The sequence below is a fragment of the Canis lupus genome, chromosome 32 (assembly GCF_048164855.1).
Source record: "Canis lupus baileyi chromosome 32, mCanLup2.hap1, whole genome shotgun sequence".
Lineage (NCBI taxonomy): Eukaryota > Metazoa > Chordata > Mammalia > Carnivora > Canidae > Canis > Canis lupus.
In genome coordinates, this window is record NC_132869.1 from 35,756,265 (window position 1) to 35,776,084 (window position 19,820).

At 56.0% G+C, this 19,820-nt stretch overlaps 1 protein-coding gene across 3 annotated transcripts in view; it reads right to left on the bottom strand.

Annotated features, from left to right (window-relative positions):
- Nucleotides 1-1,401: 1,401 nt before the first annotated feature.
- Nucleotides 1,402-19,820, bottom strand: part of ITGA11 (integrin subunit alpha 11) — a 114,208-nt gene continuing 95,789 nt past the window's right edge. For all 3 annotated transcript variants that reach the window (XM_072809366.1, XM_072809368.1, XM_072809367.1), the window contains 12 exons: nucleotides 17,812-17,897; nucleotides 16,769-16,976; nucleotides 14,169-14,267; nucleotides 13,282-13,358; nucleotides 12,175-12,264; nucleotides 11,141-11,231; nucleotides 9,327-9,440; nucleotides 9,026-9,112; nucleotides 7,504-7,614; nucleotides 7,297-7,392; nucleotides 3,370-3,483; nucleotides 1,402-2,723 (listed from right to left, as the gene is read on the bottom strand). In XM_072809366.1, coding sequence (XP_072665467.1) covers nucleotides 2,652-2,723; nucleotides 3,370-3,483; nucleotides 7,297-7,392; nucleotides 7,504-7,614; nucleotides 9,026-9,112; nucleotides 9,327-9,440; nucleotides 11,141-11,231; nucleotides 12,175-12,264; nucleotides 13,282-13,358; nucleotides 14,169-14,267; nucleotides 16,769-16,976; nucleotides 17,812-17,897 — 1,245 coding nt within the window. In that variant the 3' untranslated portion in view covers nucleotides 1,402-2,651. The remainder of the gene's footprint in view (nucleotides 2,724-3,369; nucleotides 3,484-7,296; nucleotides 7,393-7,503; nucleotides 7,615-9,025; nucleotides 9,113-9,326; nucleotides 9,441-11,140; nucleotides 11,232-12,174; nucleotides 12,265-13,281; nucleotides 13,359-14,168; nucleotides 14,268-16,768; nucleotides 16,977-17,811; nucleotides 17,898-19,820) is intronic.

The following is a 19,820-nucleotide window of genomic DNA, read 5'->3' on the forward strand; positions in this document are numbered from 1 at the left end:
CCTTATTTGTTTTCCAGCCTATACAGTCACCTGCCTGTTGACCTAGACTCTGCACATTAGTCACGGAGGGAACTCTGAAATAAAGATAGTGCCCTGGCCCCTCTCAGCCAATTAAATCTGAATCCCTGGGGTGGGCCTTTGCAAAGGTATCTTTCCAAACTCCTCAGGCCTGAGGAATGCTTGCTCCAGCATGAGCTTGGCGCCTTAGGAACTCTTCTCTGTGGCCCTACCAGGTACTCTTTAAGGCCAATCTTGAACGCTTATGCCCCAGAGCAGATAAATTCCAAAAGGGAGTATTGATAAGAGAAAGAGGAGAGACACGAAGGGAGGTCTGAAAACTTTGAAGTTCCAAGTTTTCACCTTTCGACCATTTAGTTGTTCTTGGTGTAGGGCTGGGGTGGGGCTGGAGGGACCATGGAGCACTGGGGGTAAAGGCTGTCTGAAGCCCCAGAGGTTGTAATTTGGTCATTTCTGGGCTGCATTCTGATCTGCAGATAACATTTTGTTTGGCCTGCAGTGTGGCTGCACATAGCAGTTTTTTAAAAAATGTGAATACTAACCTCTAAAAGGCAGGTTTCACGTGAAAGCATTCTGAGAGTTGATGGTGCTTGACTCCGTGCTAAATCACATGACACACTTGTGAGTGTGGGTTCCTCACGTTTCCTTTAGTCAGATGCTCCATTCATGAGGGTAACCAGTGAAACGTGATTGTAAATGTGTTCTGATTTGGGGTTCACCATTTGAGAAAAAATATTCCCATAGTTACTTTGTATCAATGCCTTCTCCTTCCATAAGCCCCCACTTCTCCCCCAAGGCTGGCTACAAGGGCTACAACGATGGCTTAAAAGAGTAATCCTGGGATGACTCTGGATTTTGCTGTGGAACCTAGGGCTGTCTCTTAACTAATCTGGTTCTGAGTGCCCTCATCTAGGGACCAACAAAAGGAAATCATTTCCAAGGTTCTCCTGGCCTCTTGGGGTTCCGGTGGCACAAGATTAGAATGGGGACCACCTGGTTTAACAGCAATCTGTGTGTGAAGGTGAAGACACTTTAAGTCAGGGTGTCAGGCTGGCGTCGAAATGCTAGCCTGGAGAAGTAAGTCTGGGAGGCCAGAGAGGAAAGAGCTGGAACTAAGGCCTAGAAGCTTCAACCATCCAAAGGGGTCAAGATGGAATTGGTGGTCTTGTGAGGGAGGACATGCTCCATCACTGGAGATGTTCCTCCCAGACCAGGCAGCTGTTTGGAGGGGATGTTGTCGAGAGCAAATGGTAGACAAGTCCCTTCTCAACATTTAGAGCTAATGGGAAGGAAGGAGGGGCCCCACATCTGCCTCCTTTTCTTCGAAGAGAAGAGGTTAGCTCCCCAGGACATGTCCTGCCCACAGAATGGGATGACAGCACCTTGGTTGTTTCAACACTGTATTTTTTTTTTTTTTAATTTCAAAAAATATTTACGACAGTAAAGGTCGTACTATGTGACAGGAGGACAGATGCCTTTGATGCATCCCCCTTTCATTTCTACCTCAAAACAAGATTAAGGCATAAATTACTCGCTGGGCACCGGGCGTGCCTGTTGTCCTCAAGGCGCCGTCATTGGTGGTACCACTTGTCCCATGAGCCAGCGGATCAGATATTTGCCACCGAGGTTGCAGAGACTGGGGTGCCCCTACACCGGCTTTAACCAGTGCAGTGTTCCGGAGGGGACCCCTCAGCAGCGCTGGCCGAGCCTTTCTCTCGTGCACGGTGGGCGGGAGGGACGGGAGGCTGGGTGGGTGGGTGGGGGGTGTTTGTGTGCATGGGTGTGCGCACGCTCATGCGCGGGGAGGTGGGTGATGCATGGGGGGGCTCTGCACTGCTCCCCCTGCTGCGGGGCCTGCGGGGCAGGGCAGGGCAGGCAGGTGGGGAGAAATGCGGCCTGGGACGCGGGCCCCAGGGAGTGCCTGGCACACCTGCTCCCGTGGGGGGCGGGGGGCGGGCCCGCCTGCCTCCCCAGCTCCAGGTGGGCGCCCCTGTTCTGTGTCCCAGCTGCCCATCCGTCCCAGTCTCCGCGTCCCAGGGTCCTTCATCATCCCTGGCCAGCAGCTGTCACCATCCCGGGCCCCGGTTCATTCAGGGGCAGCTTCAGGGACCTATCTCCTGCCCGCGGAAGAGGCTGGTGGGACTCGGCGCCTTGGGCCGCCCGGGGTGCAGGGTGCGGGGTGCAGGGGGTGGGAGGACAGCAAAGAATGCAGATCTGCTGCTCCACGGGGCCCTGCTGGGACTCAAGGCCTGGAGTGTGCAGAGTGGCAGGCTTCCTCCCCCGGTGTCTTCCGAGGATGGGACGGGAAGGTTCTGAATTCCTAGCACCTTAGTGGCCCGGGCAGCAAATGCCCCCACAGAGCCTGGGGGAGCCTTTGGTGTGCTGCGGGAGGGGGCCCTCCAAATCACCAGGGCTCCGCGTTGGAGGTGTCCGGGCCTCCCAGGAGAGCGGTCCCTCTTGAAACCAGCTTGAGTTGCTTTCAGAGGGTGCAGGCTTGGTCTCTCAGGAGATGAGGTCAAGTGCAAAGCGAGCTGGTGTCTTCTCCACCCCAGCTCAGTGGGCCACGGGCCTGGGCCCGCAGGCTGCCTGGACCGGTGTCCTGGCCCCCATCAACTTGCAGCCTCCTCTGAGCCTCACTCCAGCCCTTTGGGGGTGGGGTCCAGGCCAGGCTCTCTCCTGCGCTTGGCACTTTTAAAGAAGCCGAGCTGCGGGAGGCAAAGGGGGATGTCTCAGCGGTGGGCAGGGAGGACAAGACCCGTCTCCCCTCCCTGCTTCCTGCCACTAACCCTCCTAAGGCTCCTTCGCCAATACCCCAGCTACCATGGAGTACCCCAACCCCCAGCCCAGCAGGACTCCCTTGGCGGGGGTGGGGGTGGCTGCAGTGGAGTGGATGGAGCTTGAGTCAGGAGGCAGAAGTCTGGCTGTATGACCCTGCCCCAGTCAACACCCCTCCTTCCGCCTCCCTCACCACATCTATGATAGAAGGTGGAGGCCAGGGGTTCTCAACCTGAGGTTCAAAGACAGAGAAAGGTTTGGGGGCTTGTTAACAGCCTGACTCTGCTGGAGAAATTTTGTGTTTATGTGTTTGCTTCTTTTTCTGATAAGAGAAGACCTAGATTTTATCAGGTTCTTAAAGGGACCCACAGAAGAGTCAGAGCCACAGCTGGAAGGTCCTCGGGTGGCCATAGCTAATCTGTCCACTGGGGTGAGCGGCGGATGATTCGGTAGCAGGCAAGTTCTGGGGAGGGGGCTGAGTGGGTGGCAGCTCCCACAGGGAGGATACGGAGCCTAGAGGCTAGCGCCCCTGGCCTGGATGCTGCTCTCTCCACCGCCTCCCTGCTGGGGCCTCACCTTCCATAGTGCCAGGACCAGCAGGGCCAGCAGCAGGAGGCCCCCCAGGGTGCTGCCCACAATGATCCAGATGGGGATCTGCGAGTCTTCTTGCTTGGAGATCTCAAATGTGATCTGCAAGGGGAGGAGTGCTCGAGGTCAACAGCATTACTGTTCTGGGGCCCCGGGGGGCAGCCGGGTGACAGGAGATGGCCAGTGCCTGATGGGATCTGCTGGCGGGATGGGTGGCACCCAGCCTGCAGTCTTCGGAGCACCCAGCCCTTGCACAATGGACAGGTGAGTTAAGTGACCCAGGTGATCCTGCCTCCTCTTTGAGACACTTTCTGCCTTTGGCCTCGGCCGCTCTCACTCCTCCTGGATTATCCTATCACATGAGCTACTTTTTTCTTATTTTCTCTGCTGCTTCCTCATTGGCAATCTAAGCCAACAGAGGCTTAGATTCTGGGCTGCTGGATTCTCTAGAAGAGAAGTGAGATCTGAGAGGCCTCCTAACCTTCTAAATTTTGGTGGTCCTTGTGCCTCTGTCCCTGGACCTCTGCTTTATGTAGAGTCACTTCCTGGAGAAGTTTACCTATAGTCTTGTCCGGTGAGCACAGTGGGCCCAGGGCCCTTCGTGCTTTTAGGGGCCCACAAAGATATTCTAATTTCTTTTAAATTAGAAGAAGAAAAATATAATCTTGCTTGCATTATGTTTGTCTTTATAGGGACACTGTCATAAAATAATCATCTAAATTATTATTATTATTTTTTAAGGATTTTATTTACTTATTCATGAGAGACACAGAGGCAGAGACATAGGCAGAAGGAGAAGCAGGCTCCCTGGGGGGACCCGATGTGGGACTGGATCTCAGGACCCAGGGAATCAGGACCTGAGCCAAAGGCAGACGCTCAACCACTGAACCATGCAGGCGCCCCTAAATTATTTTTTAGGGAGGAAGGGGCTCTGAGGGTAAAAGTGCTCCAGGCCATGTAAGGCCTCACGTAGCCCTGGGCAAGCTCACTCCTCGGGGGGGGCTTTACCATCTATACGCAGACGGCTGTCACGTTTCTCCCCCTACCTGGCCTCTCTGCTAAATCCCAGACTCCTATCCTACCCTCTTCCTGGCCCACTTGGCATCTTTAACAGGTCCCCAAACACACTCTTGATCTCACTCCTCACCCTCAAACCGGCTTCCCCAAGAAAGCAAATAGCAGCCCTGTCCTTCCTCGCTGTTCTCAGGCCAGAAGCCTTGTACTGGGCGCTCTTACCTTCACGACCACCTCACCAGCAAAGCGTGTCCATTCTACCTTTGAAGCACCCAGAATGCGGCCAATCCTCCCGCCTCCAGGGCCTCCTCCTTGGAGTGAGACCCCGCCGTCCTCTCCCCCAGAGACTGTAAGACCCTGAACTGCCTCCCGGCCTCCACCTCTGCAGTCTGTCCTCCGCACGGCAGCCGGAGGAAGGCAGATGTATTCTCTGCTCTGCTCCCAGCCCCCCAGCTCGGAGTGGAAAATGAGCGTCCTTGTCCTGGTGCACAAGGCCGCACACCCACTGGCCTTATCTCCTCCTCCCTCCACTCCAGCCCTCCTGCTACCCAGCCCCCGACGTGCCAAGCACACACCCACCGTGCAGTCTTTGCATTGCTGTCCCTTCTGCGAGCAGGGCTCCCCCACCCCAAGATAGCCACGTGATCCCCCCATGCTCCATGGCCTCTGTCTGATGTCAGTTTGTCAGGGAGGCTTTCCCCAACCTCCTTGTATAAAATAGCCCCCCCCCCCCAAACCTGCACCCTTTTGCGCCTGTGTTTTTCTGGGCAGACCTCATCGCCACTCAACACTGATATATTCGAGTGTCTTGCCAGTCTTCCCATCTAGAATGTCAGCTCCAGGCGAGCAGGGCTTTATCTGCTCTGTTCACTGTTCTATCTTCAGTGCCTGGGACAGAGTAGGAGCTCTGTCAACATGCTGGATGACTGAATGAATGAACCCCCGAAGCAGCCCTGGCTTGGCCGCGGACACAGTGTTCAACAGGAAGCAAATCACAGCCCCCTCTCTGCCTTATCTCACACAGCCTCAGTTTCCACATCTGAAAAATAGGGGCAGGTGTACCTCACGGCGCCTTGAGGAGTGAGCCAGGTACAGTGCCCGGCTCAGAGTCAGGGCTCAGCAGGTGGCTCGGGCCTTCTATGTTCTCTTTCTACCCAGGAAGGCTGGGACCTTCTCCACCTCCCCACCCCTGGCACCAAGCACGTAGCCAAGCTAACAGAGGCTTAGATTTGGGGCTGCTGGATTCTCTAGAAGAGAAGTGAGGCATCTAGAGAAGAGAGTATTAGGGAGATCTGAGAGGCACCTGGGTGGCTCAGTGGTTGAGCGCCTGCCTTCGGCCCAAGGCGTGATCCCGGGGTCCTGGGATCGAGTCCTGCATCAGGCTCCCCGCAGGGAGCCTGCTTCTCCCTCTGCCTGTGTCTCTGCCTCTCTCTCTGTGTCTCTCATGAATAAATAAATAAAATCTTAAGAAAAGAGAGGGATTTGCGGGGAGGTGGGAGTGGAGAATTCACTTAGAAGACATGAGCTAGTTGTAGAGGGAGGGGTAATGTGTGCATGCGTGTGTATGCGCGCGTTGTGGCGGGGTGGTGAGCCTGTTCAGCACCTCTTCTCTCTTGGTCACCTGCAAAATTCTGACACATGTCTTGAGATTCAGTCCAAGTGGACTGTCTCCAGAGACCTTCCCCTGGACATCCCTCTCCCAGGCCCAGCACCTGTGCTCACCCCCGGATTGCAGCCATGCTTTGTTATCCTCATCCCCTTGTCTGCTTAATTCATCTCTGCATCCCCTGGGGGCCCGAGTCATAGGAGGAACACCCAACAAATGCTGGATGAATGAACAAATAAAACTGCTTCTTAGCAGGGGGTCCTCTGCACCTGCTCCCCCTCTGCCTGGCAGCCCCCCAATCTGTTTATGAGTGATATTTGTGTGTTTTATTAAGGTCTGGTTTCCAGTCCATGCTTACTGTGCTTTCCAGCATCTTGTGGGGCCGGGGCCGGGGGGGTGTGGGGGGTGTTGTGGGGTGGCTGCTGGGGGTTAACTTGGCCTCTGGTACAGGACCACTCTCACGGACCCCAGGCCACGGATGGATGGTTTAAACGGGGATGTGGCCAGTGGAGGGCAGCAGTGTCCCACGTCCCATGCCTCCTCTCTCCAAAGGTTTAGGCTTTTCTTCAAGACCCAACTTCTCATTTTCTCAGGATAGCAGGGCACACAGGAAGAAGCCCCACTCCCTTCCTGGGCCCTGATTCAAGCCTGTCTGGTCTATGACAATCTAGCTTTATCCAATTCAAGAAAAGTCCCAGTACAGAGACATCTTGCATCCCTTGTTCTTCACGGATTCAGTTCACACCAGACTTCTAAAGCACGTTATATGCATTTCTTTAGATTTGAGGTGAGAATGGATAGGGAGGAGAGGGGTGGATGGTCACTCTAGGCTGCCAGCCTGCCCAAGACCCTGCCTCACTGCTGCTGGAGCCAACCAATGGGTCCTTCCCCTCCCCTCCCCCACCCTCCCTGCCCCGCATGCCCCTCCGCCTCCCCACCCCCAGGCAGGCCAGCCTGAGGTCCAGTTCTTTCCTCTAGTGTAGAGTCCACAAGTTACCCTCCTTCCTCTGCTTCCCTGGGGGTGCTGCGCTACAGAGCCTGCCCCCCACCCCCGCCCGCCCCCAGGCACTGGGTAAATGCCTGCTTCTAGCCCCCTCCCTACTTTGGCCCCTAAAGGCCTGATTGTCTTGCTTATCTCTTCTGATGCTGCACTAACTGCTGATGGGCCCATCTCCCTCCTGCAAGAACACAGGAGCAGAGAGTATAGGAAACTCTAGGGGAAGGAGTTGGAAATAGGGCCGATTCCCTAGCTGGTCTGGCTCAAGCTCAGGCCTGCAGGGTTTCCAGGGGCTCACCTGGCGGCTGGGATCCTCCTCGCGGAAGATGAAGGGACTGTGGAACTGTCTCTGCAAGGCCGCATTGACCGTGATCCTCATCAACCTGTACTTGAGCTGTAGGATGAGAGGCCTGGTCAGAAGCGGACCCCTCCCCTGGAGGGAGACTCCCCAGCACCCACCGCCTGCCCTTTCTTCCTTGGAGTGGAGCCCAGGTGCCCTACTTACTGCTTTTAGGGACCTCAACCACAGGTTCCCCAGCAGGTGGAAATTGATTTCCTGGTTGGGGGCCAGCCTTACGTTGCAGTTGATGGAGATGACATCAGAGGTGCTGTGATTCTGAAAGAGGAGGTAGGTCTCAGGGTGAGCGACTGGGCTCTGGGGGAGCAGGGGAGGCAGCTAGCCCAGCCATGAGCCAAGCAGAGGCTTGGGCCACCAGAGAGATAGCCGAGCTGTGCGCCTTGCCCAAGTTTTGCTCCTGGAGGCGGGGGGAGGGGCAGAGGACCAGGGGACCACAGAGGTGGGGGGTGGGGGGGACACATGGGCTGCGGTGGTGGCCTGGGGGTGGCCGGAGACAAGGTAAGGATGGTATATCCGATGCCAGTTGAAGTTGTGCGTAATCACGTGTCTTCCAGGAGCAGAACTTTGGTTCGACGTGAGGGAGCCTATAAATGTCATCACCACACAAACAGATTAAAGGAGACAGTTGTATGATTGCTGTAACAGATGCAGAAAAAGCATTTTAGGAAATCCAACTTCTGTTTATGGTAAAAAAAAAAAAAAACTCCCAAGGAATGTCCTGAATCTGAATAAAGACTATTACAAAACAACCTAGGGCAACCTATCATATTTAATAATGAAAAATTAAAAACAATTTTTTTTTTTTTAAAAAAAGGAGGTTCAAGACAAGACTGTCATCATTTCTATTTCCCACTGCCCTGGAGGTCCTACCCAGAGCCAAAAGATGAGAAGAACAGCTTACAAGGATCGAATGGTAAAGTGAACACAATTATTATTTACAGATGATACCATCTCGGCGGAAAACCCAAAGAAATCATCAACTAATCAGAATGTATTAGGTTAGACTTGTTTGTGTCCCTCTCTTGCAGCCACCTCAACCCCACCCAGGCTCGGTCTTCAGTAAAAGTACACTGCACTCAGAAAATACTTTGTGTCACGCACTCGTTTGGGGAGATAAAAACCAAAACAGCCTTGATTTTGTTTGGGGGAAGAATAGTGAAAGTTTGCTCAGAAGCTGGTATCTGGGGACAGTGGCAGCCCTGGGAACCTAAAGCTGGCAACTATAAGCAGGTGTTTTGGGAGGGGCTTTGGGAGGTGACATGAGCTCCTTTCATCTCTGGGGACAGGGAGGACCCAGCTGATGGGGTCAGTGTGTCCAATGCAAGCCATGTAGGTCCTGGGCTCTGTCACCTCGCTCCGGCGGGGCTTCCCTTCCCTCTCTCCTCCGTATCCTGCTGGCCCTTTAAGGCACAGGTGTCATTTCACTATCCCTGTTCCCTTACTGGAGGTCATCTGCTCTGCTGTCACTCTCTTGACACACTTGTCACAGCCTCGTCCCCTGGCTTCTTTGGCACTCACTCTCACGTGTCTTCCGAGATGGTGAGCTCATGAAGAGCAAGACGTGTCTTTTCTCCATCCTGTTTCCTCTGGGTTCAAGGCTGGGCACCCTGTGCTCTGGGCAGCTCTAGTGCCACCGGATACGGAGAGGGGGGGCGCGCAGGACACTCACCAGCTGTGGGGCCCGGGTCAGGTCTTCCTCCGTCGGGGCGTGCCGGTACTCGGTGCTGTTTCCCCAGATGTTACAGGATGTGTTCACCTGCACAAGGGCCACGTGCAACCGGCCTCACCCCCAGCACCAGCACAACCCAGCATCCCAGAGATGGTTTTTTCTCTTCTCTTCCCCGGGAAGGCCCTGCTGGCCCTGGTCCTGGCAGGAGGAGCTGAGGTCTGAGCACATGGGGACACACCTGGGGGGCGGTCTCTCTCCAACTGGTCCCCTCCCTTAAGCAGGTTCCCTAGGGCCCTGGTACCTGGTCAGTGAGGAAGTCCCTCAGCATCAGCAGGCGGTTGCCCCCCCTGGTGGCGATGGGGACGGTGATCTTCATCATCACCCCATGGATGGGGAACAAGCCCAAGTTTTGGATCTGTGGCCAGAGAGGGGAGGAGTCAGTACTCCCAGCAGCTGCGGGAGGGGGGGGTGGTCGGGAGGGGGAGGATGAGGTCCATGGGGGTGATCCCCACAGCCAGGCCTGGGAAGCAGGCCCCTTCGTGCCCCCTGGGGGCATATTTCTTGTAGGAGCTCTAAAGCTCTGTGGAATCACAGTGGGGCGGGGGTGCGTGGGGGGTGGGCCGCACGGACAAAGTTGCATGAAAGTGCTGAAGGGGCCGAGTTCCTGGAGGTTGAGGACAAGCCAGTGGAGCCATGAGGCTGGGGAGCAAGGTCACGTCATTTTCCCTTGGCTGAACCACCTTGGGCTGCGGTCAGGGCGGAGATGCTGAGAGCAATGAGTTGATCATGAGGGAGAATCATGAATTAATGAAGGCTCTAACTGGCGAGCAAGTGGGGGTGCACATTCTAGCTGTGACCCGTCTGGTGTCGGAGCAGCAGGGCTCTGGAATCAGAGGGGCCGCGACATGCCCAGGACCGCGACCGTGTCCGAGCTGTGTGGCCTCTGGCAGTGGCTAAACCCCTGCTGGACCAGCCTCCCAACTGCACTGTGTCTGAAGCGCAGTTCCCAGCGTCAGCCTGCCCCCAGCTCTCACGCAGGGTTCAGGGGGCAGGAGCCGGTGCGACCCACGGGGCGGACTGCTCGACTGCCTCCTCATTCTCCTTCTCGCTCCTTCCTTGCACGGAGACAGAGGGGAAAGCCACGTTTCCCAGCCTCCCGAGGTAACTGGTAGACTGAGGAACTGCCAAGGAGCTTCTTTAGCAGGGAGGGGCTTGCTCTTCTCTGCTTCCTCCTTCCCGGGATGAGAACGTGATGGCTGGAGCTGCAGCTCTTTTGGACCATGAGGTGAACTTGAGAGGCTGGGAGCCACGCGTCGAGGATGGTGCAAAGGATGGAAGACCCAATCCTGAATGACTTTGTGAAGCTGCCAGCGTGGACTTCTTTTACGGAAAGAACAGACCCTGGCCCATTTAGACCACCATTTTTTATATTTTTTAAATTCTATGCAGCCACACCTAAACTTCACTGATACATCTCTCAGTCCAGCTCTTTTTTCTTTTTACTTTTCTTCTCTCTCTTTTTTAAAAAAGATTTATTTATTTATTTATTTATTTATTTATTTATTTATTTATTCATGGAAGACACACACACAGAGAAAGAGAGAGAGAGGCAGAGACACAGGCAGAGGGAGAAGCAGGCTCCATGCAGGGAGCCCGGCGCGGGACTCGATCCCGGGTCTCCAGGATCACATCCTGGGCTGAAGGCGGTGCTACGCCGCTGAGCCACCCAGGCTGCCCTTTTCTTTTATTTTTTGTAAGATTTATTGATTTTTATTTGAGTAGGGGGAGAGGGGCAGAGGGAAAGAGAGAGAGAACCTCAAGCAGACTCCCCGCTGACCACAGAGCCTGATGCAGGGCTAGATCTCACGACCTTGAGGTTGTGGCCTGAGTGTAAACCAAGAGTGGGATGCTTACCCACTGTGCCCTCCAGGTGTCCCCCATTATTTTCTAGATGAGGACTGAAAGCCTCAGAGAGGAGAAGGAACTTGCCTAAAATCACACAGTGAGTGGGTAGCAAGCAGGGCCGGGGCCGAACCCCAGGCACTAGCAATGACTTCAGACTCCTCCCCTCCCAAATGGGGGCTCCTCGGCTCTTGTCCCCTCTGCCAACCTTACCTTGAAGACGCAGCTGAAGGGAGGCCCGATGCCATCATACATCTCCAGTGAGCTGTTGGGCTTGACCTCGTAGTGGCTCAGGCTGCTGCTCCTGCGAGGACAGAGGACAGGGCCGCCGTGAGCCCAAGTCGGCCTTGGCCAGTTGGGTAAGTGCATTTAAGAGGGTGTGGGCATGTGCCTGGCTCCCCTAGACCACAAAAAAGAGCTTTCCTCCTGTGTGCACGGACAGGAGGGCTGTGTCAGGGAGGATTCGGAGCCTCCGCAGGATTACAGCTGAGATCAAGTAGCGACGGGCAGGGACCAGAGAGCCTGTTGTTTGCTAGCCCTGCCCCGGCCCCTCTGCCCAGGGACATGGTCTCTTTGGTGCATGAACTTGCCCCCAGCCGTGGCATGGGAAGGCCTGAGCTGGCTTTCTGTGTGGTTGCTGCCCTGCCTCCTCCAACCGCCTGGGAGCCCCCAGGGGACAGGCTGGGGGTCAGCGGCCCAGGATGGGGAGGGGAGGTGGGAGCAGTTTGCCTCGAGGGGAGAAGCATTTTCTCACTTTCACTGTATAGAGCTGCTGGTGCAAGGTGGTGATAATGAAAAGCAGATGGACTTTTAGTAGGGTATTAAACAGTAAAATAGTATTATTTAGTAAGATATTAAATAGTAAAATAGTATTTTACTATTTTACTAATAGTAAAATATTACTATTTTAAAATCCTCTCCGACCACACCCCCACCGATTGCCTGCCCTGGGGGCGGACACCTCCCAGGGGGGCCCTGGGCCTCCCTCTTTGTCCCTGGCGGGAGTGCCCTGGAGGCCAAGTCTGTGTCTCCCCTGCGGCTATTTTGATACCACCCGCCCTGCATGGCTGGGGCTGCACTCCCAGACCCCTCAGGGACACACCAGCTCCGTGTCATAGTCACTGGACACTGGAGCCCGGCCCTTGAGACCTCGGGTCCTATTAGAGCCCCCCATAGGGAGCTGTATATTAGGCCTCACTTCTCTTGGGCATCCCCCAGCCTGGGGTCCTGGGCACCCCCCTGCCCACCTGGTGAAGAGGACATCAGCCTCATATTTGAGGTGGAAGCGCAGGAGGGCCGTGTTGTCTTCCTTGGTGCTCTCCTCCTCATCACTGTCACTGCAAGGAGAGCCACGTGGAGCGGTCAGCGGCTCCCGCAGCTGAGCCCGCACCCTGGACGGCCTCACTGCAGCGCCTTCATCCGGGCAGAGCGGGGCTTGCTCCCCCCACCTCCCAGCGTACAGGTGAGAAAAGGATGGCTCAGAAAGGTTGGGTCAACTTCCCACCGACACACAGCGTGTAAATAGTGCAACTGGGAGCAAAGCACTGGCTCCTCTCCTCCTTCTCCAGTGTTCTTTCTGCCCGGACTTCTCTCTTCTAGGACATTTTTCCATTTTAGAAGACCTTCCTTGGGGCACCTGGGTGGCTCAGTGGTTGAGCGTCCGCCTTTACCTCAGGGCGTGGTCCCGGGGTCCTGGGATCGAGTCCCGCATCAGGGTCCCTGCAGGGAGCCTGCTTCCCCCTCTGTCTCTGCCTCTCTGTGTGTCTCTCATGAATAAATACATAAAAGTTTTTTAAAAAATGAAAAGACCTTCCTTCCCCTACTCTGTGAGGATAAGCCCTGCTTTGCCTATCTTCAGGGGCTGCTGTGAGGCCTGACCATTTATCCACGGTGCTCTAGAACTGGAGGTTGTAAAAATAGGTGCCATAGAAATCGCTATTTAAAGGTAAGGGTATGGGACGCCCGGGTGGCTCAACGGTTGAGCATCTGCGCTCGGCTCAGAACGTGATCCTGGGGTCCCGGGATCGAGTCCTACATCAGGCTCCCTGCATGGAGCCTGCTTCTCCCTCTGCCTGTGTCTTTGTGTGTCTCTTATGAATAAATAAATAAAATCATTTAAAAATAAAGGTAAGGGTATTATTATTCATATCTGAGCTGCCACAGAAATGCAGCAGGTGCATGCACACTTGGGGACTAATGGGGGGGACCGTCCCGGGTTGGGGCAGGGAGGGATGGCCTGGTGGTGATTCCACTGGGCGCAGGGGGGTGCAGTTGCTAGCAGCAGAGCAAGGTGGGAGAAGCAGCGAGCAGGGGTGGGGGGAAGGTTGGGGAGAAGGAGAAGGCGAGGCCCTGACCTGCCAGCGGTGAGCCGGATCTCCAGATGGTGCAGGAAGACGGATTTGCTGAACTCAAAATCTAGCCGGAAAGCCACCTGCAAGGAAGAGGTCCAGTGGCAGGGTTCTGGGGGGCTGGAGCGCCTGGGAGGCTGGTGGGGGGGGCTGGGTGTGCGTCTGGGCATGGCCAGCCCACCTCTCCCCGCCCCTGCTCTCGTCCCCCTCTCCCTTCCCCCAGCCTTGCACACCCTGGTCCTGGGAACACGCTGCTGCTCTGACTGGCTCTTGCCTCAAGCCCCCCTCTGTCTGTCCGATCCCTGCTCTCCAAGCAGCCTGGTCTCAGTAGGGTCTTCTCTTGCTCCAGAACCTTCAGTGGCTGCCCACTGCCCAGCGGTGATGGGCCTAGGGCCCACGACCTGGAGTCTGGGCTTTGGAGATTCTCCTTCCTGGAGAATTAGCTTCTCCCCTCACACCTTCTACCCACTTTCCACTTGCACTTTGAAGCACGTGATGAGCGCTCACGGAATGGTCATGTTTCTCCCAATCTCTCCCCCTGCACTCAGCAGGATGACGGAGGCCAGACTTGGAAAAAATGTGTTAGGATAAAGGGCAGCAGGGATAATTGGCCAAGAGGTGGTGGGAGAGCGGTGGGTGGGTGGGAGGGGTGCCCCCCCCGGGTACCCTCCCCTCCACCGGTGAAGGGGCCTGGATGCTCTCTGGAGGTGGGCAGGCGCCTTGGGTCATCTGAATGCCATTTCCCGGGAGAGAAAACTAAGATACTTCAAAGCCATGTGCAGGCTTCTCCATCCCTCCTCCGTCTCCCCTCTGTTCACTTCCATTTCTCTGGCATCCCCAGTGCCTCCCAGGATCCACCCTGGTCCCGCCCAAACACCGTCCCCAGCCTCAACCTTGGCCTTGGCCCGGAAGAAGGGGTAGCTGACATTGCAGACTTTCTTGTGGAGTCTCCTCTCCTCGTTCACGCACTCGATGCTGCCGTCTGAGTCGTCCTGGGGGCGGGAGGGGGGCACCGGGGGCAGCAGTTGGTGGACCAGGGACCCAGGTCTGGGGGCCACCTGTGCCGTCCCTGCCACCTGTACTGACACTGTAGCACGGGCCCTCGCAAGGGAGCTGGGACCACAGGGGCCCTGGAGACAGGGGTGGCGTGGCTCCGAGCTGGGGCTCCGCTGGGCTGGCCCGGGGCCGCTCCGCACCGGACCTAGGGAGGGACTGTCACACAGCACTCAGCTTGCCGCTGCTGGGTGCCTACGCGGCATCGGCCTGGGTTTCATCTGGCTTATCTGTGAAATGGGGATGGGAGTGCCGACCTCCTTTAGTTGCTGTGAGCATTAGGTGGCACAATGCCTGTGACGCGGTGCCTGGCAACACCCAGAACAGCGTAATCACTCAGTAGGATGAAGCTCTGTCCCTAATGCGCTCTGCACCCTTGGGCGCTGGCTGGCCACATGCCTGTGTGTCTCGTTGGGCATGCACGTGCCCGTGTGGATGGAAAGGCAGGTCTGCGTCGACTCTGCACGTGTGGGTCTGCATGAAGGCACGTGTGTGCACCTGTGCCCGGCTGCGTGCGTGAGGAACACGTGCATTTCCTCGGAGATACAGGTAGGTCCGGATGCTTCCGCGTGTGTGTGCGCGTGTGTGTACAAAGTGCACGTGATCAGACTAATGCATTTGTATCTGGCTGGGGGGCTGCTTCCTCCACTAGAGCTCCCCTTGGACAGATGGGGTGCAGAGGGGCAAACTGGAGAGAGGAGTTCTCATCTCCCAGCTGGGAGCAGCTCCTGGGCTGGGGCTGAATGGGCGGCATCCTGTGAAGGAGCCAAGCTGCCCGTTACCCCTCTGCACCACCTGCCGTGTGTGTGTGTGTGTGTGTGTGTGTGCAGCACTTTATGGAACACACTGTCCTCTTCTCTTTGCCTCCCTCAGTTCCCAAAGCCCTTCTGTGCCACAGAGATGAAATCTCAGGATTCCTGCCCCTGGGCTTATGAACAGGCTCAGCACTGTAAAGTCTGGGCCAAGGAAGCAGTGAAAGGTGGATGTAGGCTTGGGGTTCGGTTTCCCTTAAACACCCCAATTCAGGGGCACTTGGGTGGCATCTGCCTTCAACTCAGGGCATGATCTCAGGGTCCGGGGATCTAGTTCCACATCAGGCTTCCCGCAGGGAGCCTGCTTCTCCCTCTGCCTGTGTCTCTGCCTCTCTCTCTGTGTTTCTCATGAATAAATACATAAAAATCTTTTAAAAATTAAAAAAAAAAAACAATCTAGATGCAAACATCACATGGGCTCCGCATCTTCACTCAGGGCTGTGGGGAGCTTGGTGGTGGGGCCCAGCCCTGGGCCTGCTAGAGGGAAGGCCTGGTGGCAGTTCTGCGGGGCACGTGAGGACAGAGGGGCCCCTGCACCCGTGCCACCCTGCACTCTGGGCTCCGTGTTGATGCTCTGAGATCCCTGAGGGTGGAGACGGTGTCTGCAAGGACCTGGGAACCTCCAGCACCCACACATGACGGCGATGTCCTGGGTTTACTCAATCACCGTGTCTTAGGGGCTTCTCCGTGCTTGTGCCCCGCGGGTTTCGGGGTTACAACAGGCCAGCATGAGGCACTGTGTTTTCTTGGAGCACACATAGGGCTGTGCTGGGTGGGGGGCGTGCTGCGTGGGGCTGGAGGAGCCTGTGCGGCCTGCTGGGGCTTCAGGAGGCCACTGCAGAGCACGTGACATGAGGCCTAACTGCCATGAAGTGCTGGCTCAGGAAGCAGCCGCTGAGTAGGAACCCCACTCTGCCGCTCGTAGGCCCCTTCGCACCTCTCTGTGCCTCAGTCTCCTCCTCTGTAAGATGGGAACCAAGACGGCACAGGAGTTTGCCGGACAGGAGGGACCTTGGTGGGAAGGGCCTCAATGCGAAGGCCGGGGTGCTGGGAAACAGCTGTGGCTGGGGGGGGCTGAGGGTGCAGGGGTGAGGGCACAGGGGGCAGGTGATGGACGGGGCATCAGGACGGGCCTTGAACACCACAACAGTCTGGAATTTGTTGTGAGAGCAACAGGGCATGATAGGAAATTTTAAAGTGGGGAATAACCTTTCCTGGATCTTGTTAGAAGGGCCCTTTCGAGAAAGTCTGAAGGATGAACTGTAGGCAGAGGGTGTGAACGAGCTGGTGCGCACACGTGGGGTGTGTGTGTGTGTGTGTGTGTGTGTGTGTGTGCACGCCTACTCGTCTGTGTCCCTAACAGGCTGAAGGACATTCCTCCCCACAATCCTGAAGGGCTCAGGCCCTCCTCTACCGGTGGTTCTGCACCCTGGCTGCACACTGACGTTACCCAGGCCACCTGAAAGGCTCCTGCTGCAGGCCCCACCTGGCACCAGATCCACTGGAACCTCGAGGAGAAGCCTGGCTGCGGGTATTTGTAACCCCCTCCTCCCAGGGTGATTTTACTGCGCAGCCAGCCAGGCCCTTGGCTGGACTCAGGCAGGCCCGGCAGGTCACCAAGGTCTTACCTTCTGGATCAAGCTGGCAAACTGCAGGTTGGTTGACTGCGAAATATTTAGGACGGTGCTATAGGCATTCTCGCCCCTGTTCTCCAGCATGGCCTCCACTGCGACCCTTCGGCGAGTGCTCTCGATGATGAAAACCGTGGTGTCAAAGGACAGGGTGTATGTGGAGCAGTCCTGCACGGGCTTCCTCAGCACTCGCTGGCAGTACTCCCTGCGGGACAGAGGCCCCGAGGGGCCAGGCAGGTGGAACGGGGGGGCAGGGGGTGTGCAGGGCCAGATCTCACTACTCATGTGTCACCTCTCTACTCAGCATGTTTCCCTTTTGGCTCTGGCTACCAGGAAGCTCAGGGCTCAACGCAGAGACAATCTTGATGAGTAGCCTAGATGGCTTGACCATTCGCTTCTCCACCCTTCTACACAGTTTGCATGTGCTATTTCTATTTATTGTATACGTCTTCTATCTAATCACCTCACGGTTGGGTAAAAGTAGAGCATGGATTATTTGAAAATAAATGATGTAAACTGAAAATAGAACATTTTTCATGATTTTTCCTTGTGTGCTACTTTTTTTTTTTCTTCCTTCTGGGATCAGGGAGCTCATGGGCACCCTGCTAATCCTCTGCTAGCCTCCTTCGCCTTGAGCTCAAGCAGTCCACAATGGGCTGTACAGGTCACCCAGCTGGGGGCTTGGGGGATGAGCATCCAGGATCACAGGTCCTGGTCTCCACCTTTCATCTGTTTGGTACTAAAGACTCCAAAGAAAGGATTCCTTTTCCTAAGCAAAATTTGAGGAGGTTGGATAGATGAGTCCTTTTCATTTTGCAGAGGAAGTAACTGAGGCCCAGAAAGGAAAGGCCCAGACATGCCCGAAGTCACACAGGGATAAAGAGGCAGAGCCTGGGCTAGACCCAGGGTCCAAGTTCAGTATTTGATCCATGCTGCCTATAAGAACGACCTGCAGGAAGTAATCGGGGGCCCTGGGAGCCCCAGATCTACTAGCAGAGAGGGAAAGGAGTCAGGGTGGGGGCAGGGAGGAGCCGACTCACATGGCTGTGGGCAGGTCACTGCGGGCATCCAGCAGGAGGTCAGGGACACAGTGCTCGTCCTCGTTGCAGCCGTTCCAGAAGGGCACCTGGGCCAGGGAAAGCCAGGGAGGGGTGGCTGGGTGGCCCCTCTGCTGCCGGCCATCCCTCACCCCCTCAGCACACCATCCTAGACATGGGCTTTGTCTTCTCTGCCCTCCTCACAGACACCACCCTGCTGTTCCTCATGCTTTTGCAGAGAAAACTCCCTTCTTTAAAACATGGTTAAAACTCAGCTTCTCCCGGGTCCCTTTCAGTTCTCAACTCTCTTCCTCCTTCAGCTGGTAGCCACCCCCCAGCAGGGCGATTGCAGTCCACGTTTACAGATCAGCTGTGCTGGGGGCAAGGTCTTAGGTAGTGGGGGTGCCGGAGGAGGAAGACATAGCTTCTGCTCTCAGCTCATGGGGAAGATTGGTACGCGAATAAATAATCAGAGTGTGAAATGTGCAAAAAAATCTTAGAAATCTGTATGAGGAATAGGAGAGGCAGAGGGAGGAAACAGTCACTTTGGCCTGTACGTGGTCAGAGAAGCCTTCAGGGAAGAGACAGTCGTAGGTCGGAGTTCTGAAGGATGACCACGTTAGCTGCGTGACCAGAGGAACAGGGAAGTCGAACGGAAGGATGAGCCTGTGCAAAGGTCCTGAGGCATGAAGCAGCATGGCGAGTTTGGGAAATGATGGGTGGTCTAAGTGTTGCTGTATTTTGGGGTGGAGAGGATGGAGAGATGGGTGGGGTGGGTTCTTACAGAGCCTTGGGGAGTGCCTTGGAGCTGATGGGAAGCACTGACTGCTGCAGACAGGGGAATATCCTATCAGCCCTGCATACTGAAGGCTCCCTGTGGCTGCTGTGGGTGCGTGAACTGGAGGGATCAAGGCTAGAGTCAGGGAGCCCACTGAGGAGGCTGCAAGAGATGATGATGGCATTGGAAGGGTCCTGGGTGTGGAGAGCAGACAACAGGTTAGGGGCGCACCAGCGGTGGGGTCCCTAGGACCTGGAGTTCATCAGAGCTACAGGGCCCAAGGCCCAGGACATTGGACAGGTTCCTTCCTTAGCATCTGGAAGGGTGGCAGCACCATCCATTTGGAAATACAAGGGTTATGTTGAGTCAGTTCTGGGGCACCATGACTTTGAAGCACTTGTGGTCTTTCCAGGGCAAAGTGGTCAGCAAGCGGTTGGGTGTTCGGGTCTGGAGCTGAGGAGTACAACTGTCCCTCCCGAGGACATAGCCAAAAGCCAGGGCAGGGGGAAGAAGCCCTCACAGATCTGAAATCCATGGACTCTTCTCGAAGGGGAACTCCTCAGTCTCATGAGATCCCCACGCGGCCCATGGCTTCCCCATCGCTTGGCCGATTTGCAGCTGGAAGCAGGCACGCGGCAGCCCCCAGAGAAGCAGCGCAGCCAGAGCGGATGGAGTGAGGCCTTCCGGCGAAGGGACATAGTGGGAAGGCCCATGGTGGCCCCGAAGGGCTTCACTGAACCCCAGCACCCATGTTCCCCCGCGACTGCGAGTCTCTGATAAGATACCCCACCCCCACCCAGCCTCCTGCTTAAAAAGGGAGAAAACTGGGACTCCGGGGTGGCTCAGCAGTTGAGCGTCCACCTTTGGCCCAGGATGTGATCCCAGGATCCGGGATCGAGTCCCACATCAGTCTTCCTGCATGGAGCCTGCTTCTCCATCTGCCTGTGTCTCTGCCTCTCTCTCTCTCTCTGTCTCTCATGAATAAACAAGCAAAATCTTTTAAAAAAAAACCCCTGCATTAGGGGTGCCTGGGCGGCTCAGTCAGTTAAGCATCTGCCTTCAGCTCAGGTCATGATCCCGGGGTCCTGGGATGGAGCCCCATAAGGGCTCCCTGCTCAGCGGCGAGCCTGCTTCTCCTGCCTCTCCTGCTCCCCTGGCTCGTGCTCTCTCTCTCTTTCTCTCTCTCTAATAAATAAAACCTTTAAAAAAAAAGGGGATGAAAACTGTACTATAA